Here is a 27,865-nt window from a genome sequence, read left to right as displayed (position 1 = left end):
TTTCCACACCTGGTTTGATTTTATAAACGGGAAGAAAGAACAGTTACACCACCATAAGATATAATGCAAGAAGAAAAAATAACAGCATAACTGCTCTGATGATTGAGAAAACATGAATAGCAAGTATGCCTTCAAACATATTATAAGCCAGTATGATATCAGTAGAAGAAAAAACTGAAGCCCAGATCAAAATACAATCATGTTTAATCAAAAGCTAGTGTCACATCTCTCCCATCCGGTCCGTTACAGCTCAGTGTGAGTCTTTGGGTTATTGTCAGGTGTGGAAGAGGTGGAGAAGGAATTTGTCGTCTCTTTTACCCCCACGTGTTCTTCCACATTCACATCTTCAACGTCCTCCTCATCGTCAGGAGTTTGTTGCTGGGCAGAGTCTGGTTCCTGCTCGTCCATGATTTTCAGGAAGTCATAGAAATCGACAGCTGGAGGCCAGTTATCATCACCCAGCATCCCTACAGAGATGGACCAAGACGGAGATCTATAATTACAACGTGCGACTTGATACATCATTAAAAATGACGATCTGATGCAACAACTGTTTCTTCAAAAGCATTCTCTCTGGAGGGATAACTCATTTCATATGGTTGGTATTATTACTTTTATTGTTGTTACTATTGAGATCCATTTTCTTTTATTTGGAAGTTGATCCACTGATTTCCTGTGGATTAAGGTTCATTCATTTAATTAAGAACAGGTTTCACTGTGGAAGTGAAGGAAGTTTGCTATGGAGCAACAAAGAGCTCAATACTACTAACGTTACAAGCCATAGCTATTTGATAAAGCGCACACTCGCTGTGTTTTGGAAACTGCCTTGCAAGCCAAACAGTCGCAGGAAGTAAAACCTGGAAGCTTAAGGCCAAAGTGCATCTCTAAAATCTACAGGTCCCTGGTTTCTCTGCAGAGAATGGATGGAATGTGCGGGATGACAATCCTTTGCATCAGATAAACAAAAACAAGTCACAGCAAGTCTGGTGTCGCATCCTGGCCAACACCTATACAAACTGCAGGGTTCAAAAGGTCAAAGGTTAACGCCTGAAGGTACCTTAACAATCATCACCATAATTTAAAGACCTTTCGCATTTATTACACATGTTGCTGCCAAACTCAAAGACTGCTGCGCATTACTTCACATTCCTTGGACAGGAACGACACAAGTCGGATCCTGCAGGCTTGTCTGAGGGTCATGACAATTTCAAGTTGGTGACATATTCCTTTAACCTCTATAGATCTTGAGAGCACAGCCCATTATTCTGTATGCGTCTTGTACAAAATATAATGGTATTTCCTTGTACTCTTTTTCTAGTGACATCTGATATATGTCTGTATCTGGATATCTTATGTACTCAGCAGCCATTGTGCCAACAGAGCGTTGACCAGAGCCATTCAGCCGTGGAAATGTCACTACAGAGTGTGTGGGAAAGTCACGACTGCAGACGGTCACCTAATCACTGCATGCAAGTAAAGCAATCACTGAGGACAGGAGTGGGCTTTCTGCAGTTAAAAGCATCATTACTTTGACTCCTGCTGCAACCTCTTCAATGAAAGGAGGCCTGCAAACCCAAACTGCACATTCACCTGCCGTGTCATATTATCATATTCAATTCTTTCCTGAACACTGCTGCCTTTTTCTTAACTTATCTCTTTGCCGTCTAGCACTTCCTCCTCTTTACCTGCAGGTGACTCAGTGCCGTCCTCGACCCTCTGCAGCCACTGTAGGACAGAGGGGGCTGTTATGGGGGTGTTGGGGGAGTACTGGTAGATTTCATCCCCAGAAGGTAGATGGGTGAGGACCAGAGCAGGGAGGGGTGGCATAGAGCCCAGGTACGACCCCAGGACGGACATACCGGCTGGAGTACGGCCACTGGAACACAGAACAACACAATACATCCATTAATATCATAAATAGATTATAAATGAAAGAAGATAATAAAGATGAGAGTGTTGAATTTGCACGTACAGGTGGATCCAGCAGGCCAGGTATTGCTCCATCCTCCCGCGTCCCGACTCCACCACTCCTCTCATCTCCTCCACCAGCACCTGGTTCTGCCTCCGCCCAATCTCGTCCTCCTCCTCTCCCACAAAGAGGAGCAGGAGGGCTTTACCCAGGGAGAGGAAGGACGGCAGGTTCTCCACCGTCAGCTCAGGCTGAAATAAAACGGAACAAACGAGGTGTCAAAATGTAATCCCCTGATTTCATATAGCATCTGTGTGCAATAAAGCATTGACAGAGCGGCTGAAAGGGAGACAGTAATAGGTGCTTTGTTGAGGACAACAGCACCACCAAAAGGAAGATTTTGTTATCGGCTGAACACTCGTTTTTAGACTCTCAACCCTGGCTGGTGCTTTTCAAGGATTAAACTTCACGAGCCTATAAATTAACTTGAAACAGCATAATAAACACTCAAAGGGCGAGCTGAACTCATCTTGTTGAGCAACGTCTGCATTAAAGATCTGTTTCCACGTCAGCTCGCTGTATTTGTTTAAGTACGCAAGTGTAAACTCAGGCGTGACTCATGACTCTCTCCCTGGATGTATTGAGGTAACCACGTCCGAACTCTGTGAACCAACATATGGGCCTCGTTATCTGTGACATACTGTGAACCTCAACATCCAGGAAGTTACGTCCACATCATTTATATATGGCTATGTCATTTCACAAGATTTAAACAGAGATAGGCTCGCAGTGTGGGCTGACAGACGCCAGCATTCACATGTTTGGCTGTATTTACTTTAAACTTAAAAGCATCTTTGTTTCCTTCAGTCTTTCTCTATGTAGACATGACTTTATGAGACAGCATGAACACACAGTTTGTTTTACCAGTGGATGCAGCAGTGCAGTGTTAATGTGTGAGAGCAGCTCGTCGGCAGAAGTGGACGCGGGCAGAGAGAGGGGATGAGTGTGTGTCCTCCAAGATGGAAACACAAACACAGCAGGGAGATCCGCTGTGTGCTCTGCTGCCCTGCACGGCAAACACACAACTTAAATCAATATTTAAAACACGGTAAATGTGAATTCTTCGAAACTCAAAGAAATTCAAGTGAATAGCGAATTACAAGTGAAGTGAAGTGAAGCTCTCAAAAGGTGACTGTCAGGGACACAACCTTGAAACAGGAATGTCGAGACCGTTACCATTTCTCTGCCAGCCCATCCGTCAGCAGTCCAGTCAACACCTCTCCTCTCAATGACTTTGCTGCCTCGGTAAACAGTGATACGCCTGGCAAGACAGAGAAACATCACTAATACATCATCGTTTGATGTCAAGGACAATGGACAGGTCAGTGGGTCTCAAAGAGAGAAGGTTGTAGAGCAACCTGGTCTGCCTCGTGTTTGCAGTTTCATTAAGATTCATACTTTTGTTTTAAAGTATTTTTGTGTCTGTCTAAAGACTGATGTGTCTTATTCATCTGTGCCACAGAGCTCCATTGTTGATCAAAATGATGCCAGTCAGTGACCCATTTTTTCTTTTGATTCAGCCCCACTTCCACCATCCTGCTGCAAGAAATAACTCAATAAAGCTTAGTTCTCTAGCAACGTGTGAAAAACACAGCTCCATCAATCACCTGAACAGAGTCGGTCTGTTGACACAGTGGGGGTGCCAACACAGAGAGGGAAAAACCTGGCTCATCATTTGCCAGAGCACATCAACAAACACATTCTTGGTAGCGTACTTTAGAAACTAACTCTGAATTTCCACTGTTTACTTCCTGATCTTACAGGATCGCAAATGTGATAAGTAGAAGTGTTGTGTGGTGTTTTGGTGTCGGGGGAACTCACATTTCTGTCATTCAAACTGAGCTTCCTGAATCCCAGAAGTTCAGGAAGTAGTAAAGTACTGACAAGTGGACGAACACACCCCTTAGAAAAATATACAACAATTTTCCCTTCAAGCCAAGCCTCAGATACAACTTATCTCGACTAACTGAGAAACAATTGCTGGATTAATTAAAAGTGAGATAATGAGCCAGGGTTTCATGCCTGAATGTGTATTTATCTCTTTATTTCCGTTAACTTGTTTTTTTATTCTTTTGCTTTTGTCTCTTGCCTGTTTACAATTTTAGTACTTTTGTTTTCTTTTTGCTGTTTTGAATTTATATTATTATTTTCATTTACTAGGGTTGTAACGATACACCAAACTCACGAATCGGTTTGTATCACGATTTTTGACCCACGGTTCGATACAAACCTTCAGTGAACTTTACCCCGGAAGACAGTCTCCGTTGGTTTTGATTGACAGGGGAGACACCGGGGAAACCCCTTGAAAACACACGTCATCATCATGACCTGTACCGTCATGTCTCTTTATGAGCCGCCGCACCGGCTTTCTGTTTGAATTACGCAGCGGTTCGTCTTTACAGCGGTGTTTCGCTCTGTGTGAATGAACAACGGCGGAGAATTGGCAAACAACCGCTGCGGGGTTAATGTGGCGTTACTTACAGCTCATAGGGCTGGATCTGGACTGGAAGTTGTGTCGCGATTCTGCCTTCTCACAGCGCAAGACAGGTTCGTGGATCTGAGTGTCGCGATTTCCGCTTCAATACGTGTATCGTTACAGCCCTATCATTTACTATGTTCAAATGTTCAAAATCTGCATATTAACAATTCATTATTATTACTTTAGTAATACTAACATTTCACTAACAGACACTTGGACTTTTATCAAGAGTCTTTTGAAACACTCTTGAAGATGGTCCAGAGGGAACGAAATGTTAGGTTTAGTGATGCTGATCCAGTGTGCGGGAGCTTCTTTGAAAAGACTTATTTGAGGCATCACTATCAATTTGAGAATTTTGCAAAATAATCAATTAACATAAAGTGCACTACGGCCTTCTACCTGTGTGTGCTTGTGTCTTGAACAGTCCCAGTACTCTGTCAGGCTTGTAGCCTGCCAGCTCAGTGTGGGGCGCGTCCTGAAGGAATGATGTCACTTCCTCTTGGGTGGACAGTAGCACAGGAGAAGCTTGGTGGCTCCTGGTTAAAGAACAGAAAATTAAGCATTTATAAACACAAGTATAAAAGGCAAGAGAGCCTAATGAGTACAGGGGATCTGGCGGAGGTTGAAGGTACAGAAATTAAGGCATTCCAGGACATGCACAACATTTTTGCCGTATTGGTCTCATTCTGCTCCGAGGAGACGCTCCTCAGTCAACACATGATGACAGAGAAGCACGGCTTGAGCCCCCCGTGATTACAGGACCAAAATGCTTTTATAGAAAACATGACTGCACATCAATATAAGCAATGACTCCAGGATTCAGACATAAATGTATTTATAAAAGCTCCCCAACATGGATTTATTGTATCCAGCTGTTTAGATGGCCAAGCTCATATACAAGTGTGTTTCCTGTGTGTGTTTATTTGCAGCAGTGCAGATAAATACTGATTCATTTAAGGTCAGTGAGGTCTAATAGACATAAGACGCTCACCAGTAATCCAAACACTGTAATCTGATTGTTCTGATCTGTCCAATAATCTAAATTTCACTACATCTCTCTGATACAATCATGTTTTTTTTTGCATTTTGTTGAATCTTTTATCTGTAAACCACTGCCATTGGCTGCTGTTCTCAGGAACAATTTTATGTCCTTAATAAGGTTAAAGTTCATTCTGTCTTCCCTGGATTTTCTTTACAATCTATGGGGATTTAGGAAGCACCAAAATATGATATCTTTAGATGTACAGTACAGTTTGTTTATTCTACTGCTGCACTCTGCACTTTGTTTCAAAGGAGTAGACTATAAACTTAATATAGAGCTTCCATAAATACTCACAAGAGACCCATTAGAGAAAAAGATGATCAAAATCTGAGCAGCAGAAGCAAAGATCCGTCAACTTTTCATCCAAAAACACTGGATCCTACATTTTCCATGATGCAACTTCATAACGCCTTCATTGATTCCCTTCCTGCCCGGTTGATACTCCCATCTTCACACTTCAGTTTATACTTTTTGTAACTTTCCGTTTGTAGTGTCGAGTGCCAAGCTGAACCCTGATGACATAATTTTTACATCATCAAGGGGATTTTTTTTCTTCCTCCAGAGTCAGAGAAGACACATGTCAAAGTCATATTCATGTCTGTGGATACTTAGAAACCTTCTCACATCATGATGAAGCGATGTAGCGCCTCAATACCCAGCATGCCTCTGTAGTGCTGGGCCGTCTCCTTGGGGCGCAGCAGCAAGACGCTGGGGAAGGAAGTGATCGGCTGAAAGGGCATCGGGAGGGAGCTGCCGGGCTGTGCTGCACAGAGGTCGGTCCACTCCCCACAGTCAACCGCGCTCATCTGGACCGAGGAACCTGGAGGAATTATTAATCAGGCAAACTTTGACTTGACTGTAGGGGTGTGCCAAAATATCAATACTACAATATATCGCGATATTTCATCTTGAGGTACATTATCGATACACTGGTGCCAAATATCGATATTTAAAAATGTAAAAAAAAATAAATAAATGTTTTATTTTTTTTTGGCCCACCACCACCACCCCTCTTCGGAGGACAGCTTTATCTTTATTCAAACATAGGTATACAACCAAATAAAATTTAAAAAAATGGTTTAAGCAGCTCTGAAACCCACACATATAGATATTTAATAATAGTTGTAGTGAGTGTGTGTTAAGAAGAGACACTGTGCAATATACTCTTTGTTTACTTGGCTGTCATTCATGTGAAATCTATTGACATTGTTTTGTAATTCCTGTGAAATGGATTCAGTGTAGTCAATAAATTCTGAATTTCTTCAGTGACACAGATATCGTGATGTATCATGGATGAAATTTCTTGCAATATGTCGATTATCGCAGAATCGCTGCATCGTGATATTATCGTTATCGAGGGCAAAATATTGTGATGGTATTGTATCATGAGGTACCTGGTGATACCCAGCCCTACTTGACTGACTTGCAGAAGGAACTACTAAAATAAATACATCATTACAGTGAATTACTGAGCAAAGACAAAGAAGTATCTTCCTAGATCAGAGTTGAGCAAATGCCTGGTTTTTGCACATTAAGGCAGAGGTTTCTAAAGAGTGAGAGTGACGTGATGTGAAGAAAAGGCGCTGTGTGCGGTGAACGGGACGGTTACGTGTTCTGTTCCAGTGATAGTTTTACATCCATCCCCTGGACACTACAAACAGGAGCTGATAAAAGTTAATTCAGCATACCTTTAATGGTGCTAATTTGCAAAAAAATGATACAAATACAGAATGTCCCATCAGTATGTACTTATATTCCTGGAACACTGGTACTCTTGGAACCACATCCAGACACAAGATTTAAAATTGTGCAGGGTCAAATTTTCAAAATCACTCCTTATATGGGGTCTTCAGTTTACCTGCAAGTCTCTCTTTAACTTCAATGAAAGAGTTGAGGAACGCCATGGAAACAGCATCCCCTAGTGGTGAAAGAAAAACTACAATTAACTTCATGCATATTTATTTGAATTCATGTACATTTGCCTCCCCTCCGTCTTAAGACAGTTGGGAGAGTGTGTCTTACATCTGAGGTAGAAGAGCGCCACTGTCAGGCTGCTTTGAGCTACTGCGGCGTGGAAGTTGTCAGAGGTTAGTTGGGTAATTGAGTCCATGTCCGTCATGTCGCCTCGGTTTTCGTAGACAGATTCTGCAACTTCGTCGTCCAGCTTACCTAGACGGAGATGCACATTAGATACAGTAAATACACACACACACACACACACACACACACACACACACACACACACACACACACACACACACACACACACACACACACACACCTCCTCCCTCCTTTGCTGCTGTTTGACTTGTCTCTTTCACTCTCATCATTTTACAATCAGACATTCACCAAAACGTGAATCCTCCTCCTCGTCATCCACCACGTCCTTGTCCTCCTCTTCCTCTTCCTCATCTTCCTCCTCTTTCTCCTGGTTTGCGACGAGGTCCATCACCTCATCGAGGTCATGTAAGGTCAAATACTCCACCTCTGAACTCTCCAAGTACACACACACATACACAATAAAGTAAAACAAACAGGTAAAACCAACGCTTCATTGTATGTTTGTCTTTCAGTGACCATCAGACCTTTTCATTCAGCCTGTAAGCAGCATTATATTCATCAGGGGTTTTCACTGCAGGACTCTGTCTGATAACAGATATACACACACAAACAGACATATATGAGACAACTATAAATCATGACTCTGAATGTTTTACTAGACAAAAAATCATATCAAAACAAAGCCCCACCCATGATGTGTACCTGTGTACGAGCACAAGCAGTGCGAGGCCACGGGTTCTCCAGGCCAGAGTGGTGGCCGTGTCCCGGTCCAGGTGCTCGGTTGCCGGACGAGAGAACAGGAAGACCTGTGGGGTCTGCTGGTAGGGGAACTGGGGGGGCTGGACCGAGGAGGGGTCGTCGTAAACTTCAGACTGGCAGCGAAGAGACAACCAATGTGCAATTAATACATTTGAGTCACTTTTCCCTTTAAGATATTAATTTTTTTGCTGACTTTTGGTACAAAGTTATATCAAATGATTGTCGGATTAGCAACATCGGCAGCCCCCCAGGGAACTGTGCTGTCTCCCTTCCTCTTCACCACCTACACTACAGATTTTAAGTACCGCAGTGAGTCGTGTCAACTGCAGAAATTCTCTGATGACACGGCCATTGTGGGGCGTGTAAAAGGTAGGAGGGAGGATGAGTACAGGGACCTGGTCGGCAATTTTGTTAAATGGTGTGGGGAGAACCACCTGCAGCTGAACGTGGCGAAGACAAAAGAGATGGTGGTGGACTTCAGGAGGAACAAGCCCCCAGCCTCTCCAGTCTGCATTAGTGGGACAGACGTCGACATGGTGGATACACACAAATACCTGAATGTGGTGCTGGACAATAAACTGGAGTGGACCACAAATACGGAGGCAGTCTACAAGAAGGGCATGAGCCGGCTTTACTTCCCGAGGAGGCTCAGGTTCTTTAATGTCTTCAACCGGATGCTCCAGATGTTCTATGAGTCTGTTGTTGCGAGCACCATCTTCTTCGCTGTGGTGTCCTGGGGTGTGGGCATCAAAGTGAAGGATGCAAACAGACTAAATAAACTAATTAATGATAACTAGGATGCTGGCAAAACTGCTGGTGATCATGGACAATGTCTCTCACCCCCTCCACGAATCTCTGGACAAGCTTACGAGCAGCTTCAGCAGCAGACTCATTCAACCCCTCTGCCTTAAAGAACGGCACAGGAAATCATTCCTACCTGGTGCCATTAGACTGTACAACGCCTCACAGCAACGCCCACGCAATACACATAATTTAAATTACCCATTATTTAAATTTGATCACTCTAACTAAAACTGCTCCTTATCTCTCTTTATCTTGCACCTTAAAAATCCACTAAGTTCAACTTTGTTTGGTATTTAATCTTTAATCTATCAAATACGTTTATTTGGGACATCTTTAATCAAAGTTGAGCTGAAAATGACATTGGTCATATATCAATGGACAGAAAATTACTAATGAACTATTTTGACATAAAAGATTTGCATTATTTCTGTGATTTGATATGTCATTTTTCTGATAATTAAGTTGAAAGACTTAAGGTGCCGGAATGTATGCCACGGTGTATCTTTATCTATGTGATACTGACCACTAGTGGAGCCTCCATGAGCTGTAGGAAGGAGTGGAGGCTGAGGGTGGACAGGGGTTTCCTCATGAGTGTCAGAGGGCAGCGCTCAGAGGTCATCGGGGTCGTGAACCCGCTTCGAACTCTACAGTGGAGGAACCACACTCGAGACGAGTGAGTAAACTCATTCACGCTGAAACAAAGACAGAGACGCGCAGTAAATACAACTTTTCTAGTCAAAAATACTTCTCTCTGCAGGCAAGACAGCTTTTACCTCACATTTGTTTCTTTTCACCAATACATTCAATCTGAGACTCTGAGGCTGGACTCCTGACACCTAGGGCCTGTGTCTGCTAGGCCTGTTCAATAACCCATCCATGAGAAAATATAAAGCTGAGAAACGACTCGACCCGTGACTTCAGCCTGTTCGTTCCCCAGGTAGTCTTTCAAATGTTACTTCATCAAAATCTAAGAGAGAGACACCCATGAATCTCTAGATAAATAAAGAGTAGCAGATGGCATGTCTAAATACCTACAATCAGTTTTTAACTATACATAAAAAAAATAAAGAAAGAACCTACCCTAAGTGCTTCAAGACCGGGCCTCCAGTTATGAGGATGAACTGGTATTTGGTTCCGTACACGTACGCTGTCTCCATTATCGATCTGTGCTCTAAAGTAATACAATCGGCAGAAACAACGCAATTAATTTGATTAGTAGTTTTAGGTCAATCAGTTGATAAGACAATCTGCATCTCCATCAGGAGTCACCAGCTTACACAGTACAATCCATGAGTCATTAATCAGTCCCTAATTACATTAGCCAGATCATTTCTAGCACTGACCCCACAGTCACCTACGTTCAATCTCGCCTGCCTCCGTATAACCACATTCTCTCCTTTTTGATACCTTGTGTTCCCAGACTGCTGACGTAACCCAGAACAATGTCCGTCTTCCCTCTGGCTGCCTTCTCCATGGCTAGGAGGTCGGAGTCTGTGTGGACGTACATGACCTCTTCACGCAGAATGGCACTGGAGGATAAAGACAGAGAGAAAGAGATGCGGTTTTTTTAAAGGTCAAGTAGATCTCCGAGGCTAAATAGGGTAACGTCACACATTTTTTTCATTTTGAGGGAGTGCTCTTTACTTACAACAAGACTTCAGAGACTATGGAGTTGACGTCAAACACGGTGTCCAGATCAAACCCCAAGAACTCTTTACCACCCCTGAGGGAGATTAAAGACAATGCCGACATACATACACATATGTCTTCCATGTCTGTTGTGATAAATTCCTGATTTTAAGTTGAGTTTACCCTTTTCAGAGTGATATCCTTCGTGGTTGTTTGTGGCCTAACCACCGGTGACATCTTCATGTCAACACAACGTACCTGAACAGAAAAGCTGTGTGCAGCTCCCTCTCCTCTGTGCAGTATGTGTGCACCAGCTCCTTATTACAGTTGACCTGAACAGAAAGAACAAAAAGTGTAGTGAACTACCACCTCTCTGACCACTCACTTCAACTTTAAGGCAACTTTAAGGAGCACATGACACTGTTACCTTGCCGACCAGCACCCCATAATCCTGCAGAGCGTCAGCAGACTTTTCCAACTCCACCAAGAAGAGAGAGATGGTTGGAGAAACTGGATGAAAAGGGAAATATTGTTATACCCGATAAGCAGGTGTCCAGCTCTTCGTGGACATTTTGTATCTCTTTGTATTAGTTTTTTACATCTCATTGTGGTTGATTTATGTGTTTTTGTAGTTGACTTGCATCTTTTTTTGGCAATTTTGGATTTCTGCAGTTGTTTAGCATCTTAATGTGATCATTTCGTGTCTCATTCCAGTTGCTTTGCATCTCTTTCAGGTTGCTTCCCTCATTTTGTGTCTTTCAGTCGTTGTTTTGCATCATTTCCTTGTCGTTTCTTGTCTCTTTGTAGCTATTTTGCATCTCTTTGAGGTTGTTTTGTGTGTCTCTGTGGTTTTTTTTGTCTCTTTGGTGTAATTTTGCATCTTTTTTGGTCTTTGCACATCTCTAAGAGGTAGTTTTGTGCATCTCTGTGGCTTTTCTGTTTCTCTTCGTAGCAATTTTGCATAGTTTTTAGTCATTGCACGTCTATTTGTCGATGCTTAATCTGGTTAGTTTAGGTTATATATACAGTATACCTTGCCTTTTGGTGTATCTTAAAACTACTTGAGATGTCTTGAGACGCAAATGTAACTTACTACATAGTCACAAATGCGTTACATTACCGATTAATGTGTAATCCAAAGGAAATGTGTGAAAAAAGCTAGCTTTCTTGTCTTTTACGACAGAGTGGGCAGCCTACCTTGATGCTCGAAATAGATGAACATCATCTTCCCAGAATGCAGTTTCTCATAGAAATCTGCAGCTGTGTATTCAATCAGGTCTGACGTGTTGGCTTTTTCTGTGCATCCTCCTGACCTCATCCACAACAGGAAGACTGCAATGCACAGCCACCACATCGTGGAGGAACAGACTCTGCTCTCTGTGGGAGGAAATGTGTTGTTATAAAGTCGACAGAGATAGATGGTACTTTCTGGATGACAGGAAGGGTTACAATATACTCACTAGTATTTCATATGACCCTCACAATTTTTTTATAATTTTTATAAATGGTTCAGGGTTGTTGGTCCGTTAAATGCGACTGAATATGGACACATGAGCTGTGAGAGAAAAAAAAAGAAAGCAGTGATTACCAAGATGCTAGCAGAGTATTACCTGAAGAAGTGAGGTTAAACTTCAACTTTTGTCTTTCTTAGTGGCACAAACGTTACAAACCACAGTAAAATCCGCTGAAGGACATACAGACATTATGCTGCGAATTATAAGCAGCAGCCTATCCTTCAAAGGTAAAAAGTCCAGAAAAAAAAGTAAAAAAATGGCGTTATCTCCTAACTAAGGAATGTAGTTAATGCTAGCTAGCTAATTAGCTAGCCTAGCTAGCTGCATCACAGATGCACTGATGGATGTTCGCCCATAGCAACACATAGCTAGCTCACGCTAACACCTGCACATTTACGAGATACATGTCGGAATATGTCTGTGGGAGAGGTAGCTAGTGTTTGGTAAAAGCAAGTTGGCAAAAATATATTTCGGCAAGCTGCAATGACATTTTGAAATGTGTCATAGAACCTGACGGTCCATTTTTAAAGCTAATGTAGTTATTATAGTATTTCCTGCTATCTTTTCAAAATAAAATTTGATCGCTCGGCTATATGTTATGCGTAGTCAGAATGAGGACGAAAATTATATGATAAGAATCGCTAGTGTGATGAGAACACAGCTATATAAGTATAAGTTATAGTCTACTTTGAAAAGTTTTAAGCTAGGTACATGTTCTGAAATCTAAGAAAAGGCCATTCGTGTCCACGAATCTTTACATTTGATTGATTATTTACAACATAAATGATATACACCAAATTTCTGCTATAGGCCTTTTTAACAACCTTTTAGTTTTGAAAGGCATAGTTATTATTGTTGAAAAATAACTCTCAGTGCTGTTGTTTCTCTATCTAGACAGAAAATGACTTTTATGGGACGGATGTAGAATAATTGTTTTAAAAAAAATGTTGAATAACTTTATACTTTTATTTTGAAGGCAACACAACTCTAACGTAAATGCTGGTTGTTGCTTAGTAACTTGACGTAAACGTCTGCAAAATGTTGTTTTGATGCCTCTTTCTCTGCGAGAGACGCCCACGTGCATCTTCGAGCCAATACAATCGGGGAACAGTTTTGTCTTGAACAAATGGCCAGTCACGGCCTCAGAGAGGGCGGGCACTGCCACAGCTGACATCATCATAAACCAATGGAGCGGGAGAACTGTGGAGGCTGGGCGGCGGGTTTCACCAATGAGGCGGCTCAGTCCAGGAAGTGGGTGTGAGGACGTCTTTCACTTGGGAGAGTTAGCTAGGAAACTGGCTAGAATCCGTGGCTCTGGAGTCAGCTGTTTCACGTGAAAATGATCCTGGTGGTGAGCCAAGATGGCGGCCGACGCGAAGCCAGTTGCCACTTTATTTGAGAACAAGGGGGCGGGTCTAGAACTGCATCACAGCTGATCTGGAGGTTTTCCCCCCTTAAGTTGTTTTTGCAGAGAGCAGCTTTGCAGAGATTCACAGGGGGACCTCTCTTGTTTTCTGACTGTCCCTCCTTCTATTTTGGACCTCACGCTTTTTAAAAACTACACCCAAAATCGTCTTCAACCTACCGGATTTGAGCACCAGCGCAGTTCCAATATGCCACTTCTTTTCAGAATAAACTGCTTTTATCGCAAATTTTCCCCCGAATACCCTCCGTCTTTTTGTCATCCGCGGAGAATTTAGCCCAGGGCTGACCCACTTTGAATGTTTTCGCCTTCCCAGCATCCCATGTGTTAGCGCGAGCCCACAGTGGAGATGTTTTCAGCAGGAGAGGAGGTTAAGTCCCATTTGTTTACCTCACTGAAGGAGTCCCATGGAGCTGCCATCTCCCCAACACTGGAGCTCAGTCTGACCACCGTCTACACCGTCCTCTACTCTTTCCTGTTTGTTTTCGTCTACCTGCAGCTCTGGCTCATTCTGCACTACGGACACAAGCGCTTCAGCTACCAGAGTGTGTTTTTGTTTCTGTGTTTGCTGTGGGCCGCGCTGAGGACGACCCTCTTCTCTTTCTACTTTAAAAATGTGGTGCAGGCGAACCAGCTGCAGCCTCTGGCCTACTGGCTGCTCTACTGCTGCCCCGTCTGCCTGCAGTTCTTCACCCTCTGTCTGCTCAACCTCTACTTCACACAGGTAACTGGGTGTGTGTGTGTGTGTGTGTAGGTGTGTGTGTGTGTGTGTAGGTGTGTGTGTGTCTGTGTGTGTGTGTCTGTGTCTGTAGAGGGAGGAGGTGTGTGTGAGATGATGGCAGTGTCTGTGTGTGTGTGTGTGTGTGTGTGTGACCTGATTTCATAAAACAGCTGACACTGCAATGTTCATTGTATTCATATGATTTCACATTTTAAACTTCCCTATAAGCAGATAGTATTCTGTTGTATCCTTTGGAGGACTTCTGTTAATCCAGTGTGCTGAATTCCTGGTGCCAGCATTAACCAACACCCTGTTGGCGAATGCTCTCCAAGGAATATTTGCAATACCCGAATAGCAAGAGGCCGCAGTTTTATAAAGAGTGTCCAAGAGCATTATGATACATCACTGTGGTGCTGCAGAGATGTCCTCGCCTACAAATCTTGTTCTCCAGATGAAGGAGAAGGTCTTTTGTCTGTTTGGTACTGACCTGAACAAATGTCACATCGTCATCGTGGTAATATTTGTAGTGTTATCTAACCACAGTATCATTTATGTGACCGTATCATGCAGTCCCGTTTTTCATTTTAGCAGATAAATGTCCAGCTATTCAAAAACTACAGCTCCCATGAGGCTTTGACAGTGCTGGTTTGGCATAGGCCAGCAGGTATGTTGGGTAAAATTACAGCTGAAACACTGAGTTTGTTTAACATTAAATATTAAAATAAGCAACTATATTGTTAATTTATTAAATGCTTGCAGTTTTTCAAGCAGAAATCTAATAAATTAGCTGCTTCTAGCTTCACAGATGTGATCTTTTCTATTCTTTATTCTAAGCTAAGTTCTCCGTCTCCTGCCTATAGCTTCATACTTAGAAGGGGATGCACTGATTTATCGGCCTACACTCGCTGTGTTGACTGTTGGCAAATAAGATTACATAGCAGTGGCTGAAGTTTGTCTGTTGTGTTTGCGCAGGCACGTTCATGAGCTATAGACCACATTCACATGGCAACCATGTTGTTCTGACGTCATGCTCACCGTGGAAAAATCAAACGCTGTAATCAGATGTCACACTTCTGTGTTCCAGGTTACAAGTCAATAGACTAAGGCAATTTGACACATTTTTGTTTCATCATTTGACTACTTATAAACAACATATTTGGTTATTACCCCATTAACTTCTGCTGGACAGCTAATGTTAGCATTCTGCCATTCTTCGCTAATATTACCATTTGTTAGTGTTACACAGTATGATAGGAAAAGCATGACTTCATTCTAATTTACAATTAATTTATAAATCTTATTTATTTAAGCCTGAAAGTGAAACGCACAGAATGTAATGAAACAGTAACGCTAGCTAGGAAGCGATGGAACGCTAACGTTACCTAACATGCTATCATATATGTTGTTTTACCTTTAAATATGGCACAATGTCCCTCCAGATTTCTCTACCTGTCATCTTTATAGTTGCTTGTCTGTTGGGAAGTGGTGAAATGATAACAATTTGTCAGATTCTCTATATTTAGTACAACTTGCAAGCTAGACCGCAGCAGGATGGTCTTTATCCTAGCATTCGCAACATCAGGGGAAAATGCCTCCGCGCTGTGAATGTGGTCTTTTGGTCTGTGACATCCCTGCCTTTGGTTTTAAAGGCTCTGTAAGCTATGAAAAGTTCCTGTCATTTAGTAAGTAGTAGTATAAACAAGGCCTTTTGAAGCATCTTATTTAAAAAAAAAAATGCTTTAAAAGATGTCTTATGAACAACTCGTAAAGGAGGCAAATTAACACGTTTTCTAAGTATTTCTGTAAGCCAGTCAAAGTGCAGTATTGTGGGTAACCAATGTGTAACACTCAAGACATGTCTTTTCTCCTAGCCAAGTAACATGAAACTCAAGTTTGTGCTTGTGGGGTTCTGTAATAGCCAGTGTTTCCTCTTTCCCAAATGGGGAAATGTGGTCACTGTGGTCACCACCGGCCTACATGTCCTATATTCGTGTGGGTTGCCTGAGTTGGAGCAGTTTCTTTGGGTTGCTGGTGATTTGAAAGCTCTGCAATACTGACTCAGTCCATGTCCCGGGGTGACAGATGTTCACATCTCCCTCTCTAAAAGCCTGTGTTGCATTAAGTCCCAGCCTCTGTTGATGTGTTTTATTCAATAAGTCTGAAGCAAATGTTCCTATTTGAGGCGTGTGTCACAAACTGTGTGCGCGCGGTGTGGACACAGTTGTTAAGTCACACTTGTTTAACACCGGCCGACTCCAAATGTCAAAAACCTGTTTGTTCCTCTGTCAGAAAAACACCTACACGCTCTGAGACTTTTCGCTGGTAACACCAGCAGTTCAATCACTGCCTCAAAGGAAAACCCAGTGTGTATCTCAATCACATGTAAGGGGTGTGAGGAGAAAGGAAGCTCGTCCAACTGACTGAGTGGAGATTAGGTAAGGAAGCCAGCGGTGTCATATGACTGCTGAATAAACATTGGAGCCCATTAGCTGATCTGTGGCCAGTTTAAACTCAGCAACACTCCTCTATTCCAAACGAGCCCGATTTTTCTTTCCCACCATTAACAACAAAATGGCATTCTTCCATATCATCAGAACCTGTCATTAAATGTTTAAAAATATGTCCCTCTATCTATGTGAGGAAGCCATGTGACTGGTCAGCTCAGTGAACAAACTTTTTCCTGCTTGTGGTTTCATGTCTAGCCGGGTCAGACCTGAGTAATACATCGGATTTTCACAGTTGAATTCGACCATCCTGACCTGCTGCAGTGCCATTGTTCCCGACTCATCTGGCACATTGAAGAGTTGTATAACAAACTGATTTAAAAGTCTCAGTTACATCAAAGTAATCAATCAAAAAAGGACCACTCCTACTGAAAGCATGATTAAAAAGAAGCTATAACTGATCATTTTTTATTGTGTGGTGGGGACCAAAAATGGAGCTAAAACGAGATTGAATGTTCAATTAAAATTTGCCATGTGAACACAAACCGGTTTCCACTCCATCTGCTGGATGAGCCACTGTTTGCTAACAAGTTCACCATATCAATCACAAAGCTTAAGACATGTCAGTGTTGTGTTTAAATCTCATGGTGGCCTCAAAAACCAGTTAATGCCGGTTTAAATCATTTGTGAACTTGGATGATGTGTCGGATTATTAGGGAACCTGGCACTGAGGAGAAAGAACATGGATTGACTTAATAGCGGCACTATAATAAAGACATTTCTAACTGATAAATAATGCTCAAATTTAGACTTGGTTGATATTCATGTGTCCAAACAAGATTTCATTTGGCGTCCTGTTGCAAAATTGCTGTTATTTTTTGTGTGTGATCATGTGACAACTACAGGCTGAGAAAAACAAGTCACTCAAACATAAAGATTGCTTTGTCTGAAGGAGACACAAGCCGAGACGGTTTGGAACTACAGTTTCAAACTCTTAATGAATTTATGAGGCTGCACTGCATTTTGATTAATTCAGGGGGTAACAGGAAGTAGCCTCGCTGACTCATCAAATTCAACTTAGGGCTGCAGATGACGATCACTTTTTTGTAATCATCGATTGAATGCGATTCATTTGAATTGCTTAATTTATCTGGCCGGCAGCCCAAAAACACTAAGATACTCTGTTTACTACGCTTTAAATGACAAAGCAATGCATCACATAGTCACATCAGTGAAGCTGGAACCAGAGAATACAACATTCTTGCAAAAGGACTGAAATGACATTTTATTGATTATTAGTTGTCTGTAAATCAACTAATCGATTTATTGACTAATTTTTCGAGTTCTTATTGACATTCCTGCCACAAATGAACAGTGGCTTGATAAGTAAGTATCATAACCTACATTTTGTCCCAAGAAACTGAACTCTAGATCCTGCTAGTCTGCCTGAGCACAAGCACAATAAAAATCTGTCTGATAGTTACAGCTGATAGTGATTAATACTTTATTCCACGGCAGTCACAGCACAGTTCACACCTTATAACTGAACAGCGCTGTTTAACGTTGAAACTGCAGAAAGCTGATATAACACCATGCCACCCTGACACGGCCTGTCACCTGACACACACATGCATGTGTGGAAATACTTGCACGTCGTGTGTTTTCTGATGAGTCAGGATGAGTCCAGACCCGACCTGTGATTTACTTCCCCATTATTACTTCTAGCCTCCTTCTTACCAAAGCAAATAATGATGATAAAAAACAGTATTCATTTCATCATCGGCACTAGAAGACACAATATTAATTAAGTTAAATTCTTCATAGATTGTTGATGCACACATCTGTATCGGACACATAGTCTGTAATCTGTCAGGGCTTCTGTTTACTTGTTGCTTCATTGCGAGGTTTCAAATGACCTCCTCTTGGCCTAGATTCTCTGAGTGCTTGTTTGTGTTCAAACTCTTGTTGACAATGTTGAGCAATTTCCAACGACCTCTGTGGCCTCGCCACATACATGATATAAAAAAGGATCAATGTCATCATTTATCAGAGTCTGATGGATAAAGGGCTTTGAGCAGGCCGATCACAGATTGTATTGTATTTGTCCTCCTGTTTGTGCTTCTTATTAACTGAGTAAACTACACTCTTACAAAAGCAGAAGGTCATTCTAAGATGTGGGTGAACTACATAATTTGAGGCCAGTGTCCCAGCTTTTGTAAATCAGACCTGTGTATAGTTATTTGAGGTCAAAACTGATAACATGTTGGCAGCAAGGCGGTGGGTTAAGTGATGATTTTGTGCAGCATATATAAACCTTTGGCTATCGTCTCCTAGTCTATTATCAGGATTAGGCAATATGACAATACACAACACCAGCAGAGATTTTGCTAAACTGATCCTTCCAATGTTGCTATCCCTTTACTAGCCCTGACAGAGTAAAGGTTTATTATCTTAAAGGGGCAATTTGGTTAACGGATAGCATCCAGTAAATGATAAATACAGAACTTACATCGGTTGACGTCAGCATTGTTACTGTTGGCATCATCACTTCTTACTTGTTACCAACAGGTCAATGGCCTTGTCATGTGTACAGCTTGGAGCAGACAAATGTACAGTTTATTTTACAGCATACTGAATGGAACTTCTCATAAAAAAAAAAGGTACAAATGTTAAGGTAAACCTCCATTATGATGAATGCAAATTACATTCTTACTGGATACAAGTGTAGTAGGCTATTTTGGACTAATGGATGCAAATCATTTAGCATTTTTAAATTGAATTATTCACATGAAATATACACACTTCTCTTACACTCAAAACAGATGGGAGGCAGCGTGTTAAAGTAAAACGTTAACTGCTGCCAACTGTAGCTGCGATTAGCTTGCTAGCTTGGTTAGCTGTGCAGCCAGCAGTCCAGACTTTTTATCATTTAAGTCTGACTTTAATTTGCCAGTTAAAGGTTCGATACAAAAGAATCGGCCGCCTTGAACTGCTACTCCCAACAAATCGGGGCAGCATGAGCAGAATAGCTGGTCACTGCTGTTGACTGTATTAATTTTAAACATCCATGAGTGTAGCTAATGTTAGCTCCATTAGCAGTGCAGCTAGCAAATTAACACGGGAGTGTTGGTGTTTACACCGTTATTCAAAGAACTTTGGACTGCTGGGAGAAAGACTTTTTACAGGCCTGATGCTAGCTAGTTAGCACACTCATTTCAACAGAGATCTCTTCAACGCATTCTTTGACGTATCATCAAAACTGTTATTTCCTCACATTATGTTGATTATTTTAGTTAATTTTCTGAATGTTTTGAACTAAAACCCTTACACACTTTATCCTTAAACATACATACTACATGCTACAATGTGGACTCCTTCTTGGCTGTTTTGTTTTTCTAGTGTTGTTTGAATGTGTGTGCTGAGTAAATGGAATCTCCTCAGGCGCGGTTAAGTTCGCACTCCTCTCCTCTGATCTCTCTTTTTATTGGTAACATGTTGTTATTTTGTGGATTTATTTAATCTCTCCCCTAGAAAACGTAAAAATGTGTCTCCAGATGAGCCTTAATGTGAAATTTAAAAAATGCAATATGAACCTGAGTTTGAAAATGTGTTTTAATATGTGTGCGGTGATATTTTTATTCTCTTCTCGTTCAGGTGATGTTTAAGGCTAAAGCCAAGTACTCCCCAGAGCTCACCAAATACAAGTGAGTCTGCCCTGCAACTTTGTTGAATCCGTCTGTATCTACATAACACAACCATAACCAGACGGTCTTTATTTTCCTTGTTTGCAGCTTTAACACCATGAATTTTAATCAGCTGTTGTTTATGAATATAGTCACCTTTTTGGGCTATCCTCTCACTGTTTTCTCTCTGTTTTCTTCTCTGTCTCTCTCCAGGGTTCCTCTGCGTTTGTTCTTCCTGTGTCTCAGTATTTTTTTCCTGGTGGTGAATTTGACGTGTGCATTGTTAGTGCAAGGAGCTCTGGAGCGCTCTGAGTCACCGAGGTGAACAAACAACCAGCACTAATCAATCATTTTCTCCTTACATCGTCACATTTAGCTCCCACAGAACAGGTTTTTAATTGTCTGTGTACTTCATGTCTCCAGTGACGTGGGTGTCAGACATGCAGTCCTGGCCCGGGTCTTGATCAACGACAGTCTGTTTGTCCTGTGTGCCGTCTCTCTTGCTGTCTGCATCTTCAAGATTGCCAAGATGTCCTCTGCCAACGTTTACCTTGAATCCAAGGTACAGAAAACACCATGCTTGCATAATTTGTTGCTAATTTTAGACTGTATTTTGCTGAGGTTTTGCTGAGGTTCTTGCACTGCTGTTGGTGTTGAAACTAAATAAACTCAGGTATTATTTTGTTGCTAAATACATATTCCACAAAGTATGCAGGGTTTGTAAGAAGTCTTGAAATGTTGGAAAGTGTTTACCAGTCACATTACGTTTTGAAGGTAAGCATTATGCTTGCTTAAACTTGGTGAAAACCTGTCAAATGCACTGATACTCTCACAGTGACACTGCTTTAAACGCGTCTATTTCCACTGGTAAAGATCATGTTTGAACGATACCCAGCACTTGGAGCTGTAATGGTGACTCATGAATGTTACCATCATGCAAAAAAAAATACAGAAGCTTAAATTTCTCTCCCTCAAAATTTCATCCCTGGCCTACAGTCTGTCATTTTGGTCGTGGAGAGGCCTCACTTAAATCGGTGAATCACATCTGTGGCCCATTTCTGACATTCAACCGATGGCTGACTGTTACATGAGCATGAGCTTGTAATAAGCACACTCACTCTTCCTCCAGGGTACATCAGTGTGTCAGGCGACGGCCATAGGAGCCGTGGTCATTCTGCTCTACACGTCCAGGGCCTGTTACAACCTGGTGGTGGTGGCCCTGTCGCCACAGGACAGACCCAGTCCCTTCAACTACGGCTGGTACAGTGTCTCTGATCAGGTACTGCTCCAAGTGTATTCAGTTATAGGTGGAAAATACACATTTATGTGGCCAGAAACCCCAGTACCCAGTGTATGTGTGCATGTGTGTGTGCACAATCCATTTTAGGAGATTTGGGGAAGCAATGCTTAGTGGGGTAAAGGGCTTTGTTTGGCTATAAATAACCCTGTGTGTGTGTGTGTGTGTGTGTGTCTGTGTGTCTGTGTGTCTGACCTACATCATGGTTCAGGCCTGGAGATGGACAGCCCACTTTAAAGGGTTCCATCATGTGTGTTTGTGTGTTGGATACATGACACATAAGCAGACATCTACTATGTGTGTGTGTGGCCATAATCTGACATTACAAATGATTTCTTTAATCCGTCTGTGTACCAGCTGTCACTCCAAAATCTCATTATTCTGTCCTTTCACTGATCGTGTGTGTGCATCTATGAGTGTGTGTACCAAGCTTTTTACCCATATTTACCCTACACAGTACGCTTCATATACTACATTTCTCATTAATTATAGTCTACCTTAATTTTATTTAACCTTACAATATAACACAAGTATATTTGAAGGTTCTCAATAAAACAGTCCAGTGTTTATGTGTGTTACAGGCCGATGTGCAGGAGATCAGCGGTGAAGCCTACATCGTGTTCGGAATCATTCTGTTCTTCTGGGAACTGCTACCCACAAGCCTAGTGGTGGTTTTCTTCCGAGTCCAGAGACCCAACCAAAACCTGGTAAAACTACACGCTAAAACGACAAATGCCAGCAATAATCTGTGAGCTGTAACACAACCAAAACATTATATGTGTCTCAGGCTCCAGGAGGGATGATCAACAGCCACAGTTTCAGCTCCAGAGCTTATTTCTTTGACAACCCTCGACGGTACGATAGTGATGACGACCTGTCCAGAAGCGTTAATAGTAGGAACGATCGGGCCAGGTACTGATGCACACATACCGTCAAGTGCAGTATTAACAGCAAATCAGTTGAACTTATCTTTGGGTTTTAAGCTGTGTTGTAAATCAATATTCCCACTGATTAAATTACTTTCCCTGTCCTCTCCATCCTTCTTCAACACCTCTTCTCAATTCCCTCTCAGTCTCCTCTCCACCACTCCTCAGCTGGGTACGTCTAGTTGGTATGGCGCCATCCAGCGCAATGGGACTCTGACAGAGGGCGTCGCATCTGCCCAGCAACCACCATCGTCCACGGCCCCGCTCCTCTTTGCCTACGGAAACATCCAGAGTCACAACCACCACCATCACAACTACTACTCCACCCCGCAGAACAACAACTACCACCATCACCATCACAGTAACTTCTACTCGACGCCACAGAATTATTACTGCGGGTCGCAGACGTACTTCTGCACCCCACAGAATTGAGCGGAGTCCATCGTAGAATATATAAAAAAGACCAATAACTAACAATTCCCCGTGTTTTTGTCACCTTTTCGCTTTCTGTGGTGTCAAAGCAGGTACTTCTGGGGTCGTGCCTAAAAATTGGTCAGCCGAATTCTTCCAGAGAAATTGGGTGGCATCCGCAAGTGGGAAATAAATGACACCAATGTCATTAAATGGCACATATAGTCCCATTTTCCACTCAGAGTATCTGAACTTTTCGTCATTTTTGGACCAGAATGAAAGAAAGCGCAGCCCACGGACATTAAGAGTTTTAGCACTTAAACGGCTAATGTACGTAAAACTACAAAGACCAGAGACTGGAATTATCAGGGACCAGATAATCATTGCTCTCATCATCCTTTCCCCCATTTCCCTTGTTAATTTCATTCAATCATACTACTATGGAACATACAATCCTTGTCAGACAGGAGCCATGGAGGCCTAGCAGCTAATTAAGCTAACATGGCTAGTGCTGAAACTGCGATGTCGGTCAACACTTCCGGACACAAAAACATTAGCCACTTGGCGAATGTCAAACTATTATTTGTCAAAAATGGGTTGTGTGACTGATACAATCATTGTAACTAGCATAAAAAGGGTAATTTAGGCCAGAAAAGAACAGTGAAGGATGCTTGCCTGCTAGCTTCATCCTCAATCCTCAAAAAGACTTCTGATAATGAAAACCAAATGATATGCATCTGCAAAGGGCATTTCATGGTGTTTCTCACTTATAGGTGTGGTTATGTTCGACAGGAATTAGCAGTTGCTAATTTGCCATCAGCTGTTGTAGTGGTGAGAGCTAGCTTCTGGCCAAACACCAACAGCTAGCTTAAACTCAAAATCTGCTTAATCAAGAAAACTCTTATAAAACAGAAATACAAATGCTTTTCAAATTCCATCCGTCACATATTTGGTAATCTAATATTGTTGGTGAAAACATGATTGTTAATTTTGAAAAATGCCGTTAGCAAGCATTAGACTTTAGCTTGCCATGTCAGTCGTACTTTACTGGAATCTTCTTTAGTTTGACATGTAAAATAAGCTTTTTACACTTCTCATTACCGTAATACAAATACTGGTCAATTTATCTCAGTGTTCGCAAATATCATCCATGTAAACCGCTTACAGCCGTTAAAAAATTTGTGAAATTTATATGTAGCTGCCATATCTGAATAGCACAAGCTTGTTCAATGTGTAAATGTGTAAGAAAAGTTACATCAAACAAACGCATTTAAAAAAAGAACACAATTCATGGTGGGTGACCGGTTTCACCATTTGAGTTGAGGTCTCAGACTCAGGCTTTATTAAAATCTACTAACAAGAACGTGCCACTGCTGTTGGATAAAAATATTAAACAGCAGCCAAATCCTGCTTACCTTCCCTGCATTTACATTGGAAACGATGGGAAAACCTAAGACAGGAGTTCCTTACAGCATCAAGATGTTGAATGTTGGACTTATAAAAACATTTACTAGATTTTCTTTGCAGTACCCGCATCATTTGGACAATATGTAATAGCTCAAAGTAACAATATATCATTTATATTTAACATTGGAGTTAAAATCATCAGCTCTTGGATTGTTCATTAACAGCATGAAAGGCTCCCAGAATCGTATTTTTTGACCAAAAACCTTTCCTGTAATCTGATCCTCTGTGAGCTGTGAGGCAACAATTTGCACTTAGAAGACCTTCATAGAAAAGGCGTCGGGCCTGAACGTAGGATTTCATCTCCTACTTGTTTTACGTACTTTCTTCAGTCATCGTCTGTATGATATATTTTACTATTTATCCTTTGAGAAAGGAAATATCAATGTGCCATCACATGTTGTCATATTTAGTAGTTTAATTCCTTACGGAAAATATTTTTGCACAAGAAATGGTTGGATGATGTATGTTTTTTTATTGTTTGTGTGTCTCGGAGGTTAATCGATTCCTAATCCATGTGCGTGAAGTGACAATATGAGTCGGTATGTGTGTTATTTTAGATTTTCGTTCTTGAAGATTAATATGCTTTTGTAAAAAGAATTTTTACATTGATTTTTTATTGTTTAACAGATTGTATTGTTTCCTTTCATCACTTTCCCTCTCTCCTATCAATATTCACGATCTCACAAACTTTCCGACTCTCACGACCGACTGCAGCTCTCTTGTGAGCGGTGTTTCTCTTTGATGGAACTTTTTCATATATAACCCGGTTCTCAGACCAAAACTGACCGAAAGAAAAAATGCTACCGTGATGTTCTTGAACACAAAGTGGTACTTCAGCTGTCATGAAGCTCAATCTGTAAATGACCATGCAACCTTTAACTTCATACAAGAAAAACAAAGAAAAACATTACTTGTATCAACAACACTTTGTAGTACATTAATGAAAAATGAAGTTCAGTGTTGGGTCCAGCTGTTCTCCTATTGCAGAAAAACTTAACATCCGCAGTGCATGCTTCTGCATCAGAGTGCAAGAACTCAAGTGTCATATTTTCTTTCCAGTGTGTTATTGTTTTTGTGAAAATGTTATTCGCTCTTTCTGCTTTCAAAAAAGGCAGTGAATTGTTTTTATGTTATGGATTGTTTTACTCGTGGCCATACTGAATGTAACCTATCGTGCGACAGATCACTAACGATGTATGCAAGAAAAAGCACTACCGTGTTGAAATAAAGGCCTACTGCACTGTTTTTAAGACAAAGCTGAACTGAGTTTGTAAATCGGTCACTGGAAGGGTTGCAAAAAATGTTTCTTCGTGGCTCTGAGTGCCTTCAGACGGCAGACTCCATTTCCAACCTAACGCTAGCTTCTGTTGCTCTCCGCCAGCAATAAACAAATGGTCCACTGGCTCATGTGCTACACATTGTCACATGGAGCCTCTTTACCTAACAGTTTTGCGCCGAACACAACTCAGACTGATGTGAAGTGTAGCTAAATGAGATCAGTACACTGCTGCTTCATCACAGGAGTCAGCTCCTGCAGCGGGTCATGTGGCAGACTTTAACAGTTAACAAGTTTATGAGGAACTTCCGAATTAGGTCAGGGACAAACGCTGGCCGGTCCAGTGCAAACAAAACATGGCCAAGTTTTGTTGCTGTTCTCTGAGACATAAATATACCTGCCCATGTGAAGACATTCAGGCCTCCAGATATACTGGATGTAAATGACTGATCGCTTAATTTACTTTTCTTTTTTTGTTGTTGCTGAATTTAACATGTATTAAGAGACAATCTGAGACGGGCACAAATACACCAAAAGTATCCAGTTACAAATTACAATCACATGCTCATCAGATACTTTAAATACTAACAGTACGTAATTGAGAATATGTATATAATTTAAATGCAATATGTAACAAGACTTTCTATACAAATTGATACTGTTAACATTTTAGCAATTTAGTAGCCTCAATATGGGCTAAATTTTATTGAGCAGCCACGGTCATTATTTTGTGTTATGTAGTGTATCATTTAAGTTATTTGACGTTTATTTTATCGGGTCTTTTAACTCCTAATGTAAAACCTACAGTAAGCAGCAGTGAGCGGTCAGTTTGTGATATGCTGCCCCCTATTTGTGTAGGGTATATATTAGCCAGGGGGGAAATTCTTACATATTACAACTTTAAAGCTTCGGTCAGGAGTTTTGAGAAAAAAGTGGACTTAGCCAGAATATTTGGATGATACAGCCATAGACATAAAGATGGATACAGCTCCCAGTTCTCTCCTTCTGCCTCTCTGCTGCTGCAGCCTTCACAGCGCCTCAGGCTTGTAACCATGGTAACAAAGGACGCCAGATAACCAGCATGGGGCATTCAAAATAACAACAACATAAGCCCAGATTGTTCTATTTCTGACCAACACAACTAAATAACAATGACAGTGTATGATGGCGAGTCACTGTAGATATCCTGAGTAACAAACAATATTCCTCACATCGCTGTAGACGAGTTACCAGGTAACGTTAATCATTCAGGTGATCGTCATCACAATGCTGCCTTTCTGAAGCATGAGTAATGTTCTTTCTCTAAACCAATTCAACCACATCAGACCGTCCTGAACACAAACTAACGTTATAACTGCCTGGTCACTTGAAAGACACTTTTGCTAACCAGTAGTCATAAAGTTAAAGCTCAACACCGGAGTTAGCATACAAGCTAACAAGCTAGATTTAGCAACAAGCTACGTTGCTCGTCTGCAACATTATACAGCGATAAGCGCAATTGCGAGTATTACTGTAACCCCCGCCACCATAGCCCTGTGGTTAAAACACAGACTAAAACATTTATCAATTAGTGGTCCTTACCTGTCCAGTAGAAAAGTTCTCACAAATCTTGTAGCTCCTCCACCTCTTAAATGACGCTCAGACATTTATCCTAGTTTTCTCTCTGGCTTGGACCAATTCTTTCTTTTCACACTACTTTTCTTCATCATTCTTCTTATTTCTTCTCTTTGACGTGGGCAATGGTGGGGCATTTTTCAGCTCTGTTGCTTTATCGCCATTGTTTACAATTTGAGTTTGAGCTTGAAGGTGGCTGACCAGGTGAGAGCAGTCACTGCGCCTGCGTGCATGCACGAGAATGATTGACACTTCTCAGACACTCCCCTTGGCTCTGATTGGTTATGTTGATCCGGGAGCAGTGGCTTCTTGCAAATCAAATTACAGCCACTGGGTGGAGCCACAG

General features: G+C 41.6%; 2 protein-coding genes across 5 annotated transcripts; one reads left to right on the top strand and one right to left on the bottom strand.

Annotated features, from left to right (window-relative positions):
- txndc16 (thioredoxin domain containing 16) lies at positions 1 to 27,740 on the bottom strand. Of its 4 annotated transcripts, none has more exons than XM_030409738.1 (21): positions 27,487 to 27,740; positions 12,204 to 12,298; positions 11,941 to 12,120; positions 11,171 to 11,253; positions 11,002 to 11,075; positions 10,763 to 10,837; positions 10,522 to 10,643; positions 10,195 to 10,285; positions 9,638 to 9,806; positions 8,254 to 8,423; positions 8,076 to 8,136; positions 7,840 to 7,984; positions 7,513 to 7,659; positions 7,349 to 7,408; positions 6,115 to 6,310; positions 4,848 to 4,984; positions 3,146 to 3,230; positions 2,834 to 2,975; positions 1,973 to 2,160; positions 1,686 to 1,876; positions 1 to 467 (listed from the first exon to the last, which is right to left on the bottom strand). In XM_030409738.1, the coding sequence occupies exons 3-21, from the start codon at positions 12,095 to 12,097 to the stop codon at positions 244 to 246; spliced, it is 2,517 nt and encodes an 838-aa protein (XP_030265598.1). In that variant the 5' UTR covers positions 12,098 to 12,120; positions 12,204 to 12,298; positions 27,487 to 27,740; the 3' UTR covers positions 1 to 243. The 4 variants fall into 4 exon arrangements, with proteins under 4 accessions (XP_030265598.1, XP_030265597.1, XP_030265600.1 ...); XM_030409737.1 differs by lacking the exon at positions 27,487 to 27,740 and adding an exon at positions 12,414 to 12,808; XM_030409740.1 differs by lacking the exon at positions 12,204 to 12,298.
- gpr137c (G protein-coupled receptor 137c) lies at positions 13,295 to 25,885 on the top strand. The gene is made up of 8 exons (XM_030409741.1): positions 13,295 to 14,404; positions 20,500 to 20,549; positions 20,742 to 20,849; positions 20,952 to 21,090; positions 21,658 to 21,807; positions 22,407 to 22,532; positions 22,613 to 22,737; positions 22,898 to 25,885. The coding sequence occupies exons 1-8, from the start codon at positions 14,030 to 14,032 to the stop codon at positions 23,181 to 23,183; spliced, it is 1,359 nt and encodes a 452-aa protein (XP_030265601.1). The 5' UTR covers positions 13,295 to 14,029; the 3' UTR covers positions 23,184 to 25,885.
- Positions 27,741 to 27,865: the final 125 nt, after the last annotated feature.

The sequence above is a fragment of the Sparus aurata genome, chromosome 24, assembly GCF_900880675.1.
Source record: "Sparus aurata chromosome 24, fSpaAur1.1, whole genome shotgun sequence".
Classification (NCBI taxonomy): Eukaryota; Metazoa; Chordata; class Actinopteri; order Spariformes; family Sparidae; genus Sparus; species Sparus aurata.
Note: the sequence above shows the minus strand (reverse complement) of the source record. Positions and strands in the feature narration are given on the sequence as shown.

Coding starts and splice junctions, on each gene's coding strand:
- txndc16 (XM_030409738.1), bottom strand. CDS start 12,097: ATGTGGTGGCTGTGCATTGCAGTCTTCCTGTTGTGGATGAGGTCAGGA. Junction 11,254..11,940: donor CATCTATTTCGAGCATCAAG/GTAGGCTGCCCA, acceptor CTTTTCATCCAG/TTTCTCCAACCATCTCTCTC. Junction 10,644..10,762: donor ATAGTCTCTGAAGTCTTGTT/GTAAGTAAAGAG, acceptor TTTATCCTCCAG/TGCCATTCTGCGTGAAGAGG.
- gpr137c (XM_030409741.1), top strand. CDS start 14,030: ATGTTTTCAGCAGGAGAGGAGGTTAAGTCCCATTTGTTTACCTCACTG. Junction 20,550..20,741: donor CCAGAGCTCACCAAATACAA/GTGAGTCTGCCC, acceptor GTCTCTCTCCAG/GGTTCCTCTGCGTTTGTTCT. Junction 21,808..22,406: donor GGTACAGTGTCTCTGATCAG/GTACTGCTCCAA, acceptor TGTGTGTTACAG/GCCGATGTGCAGGAGATCAG.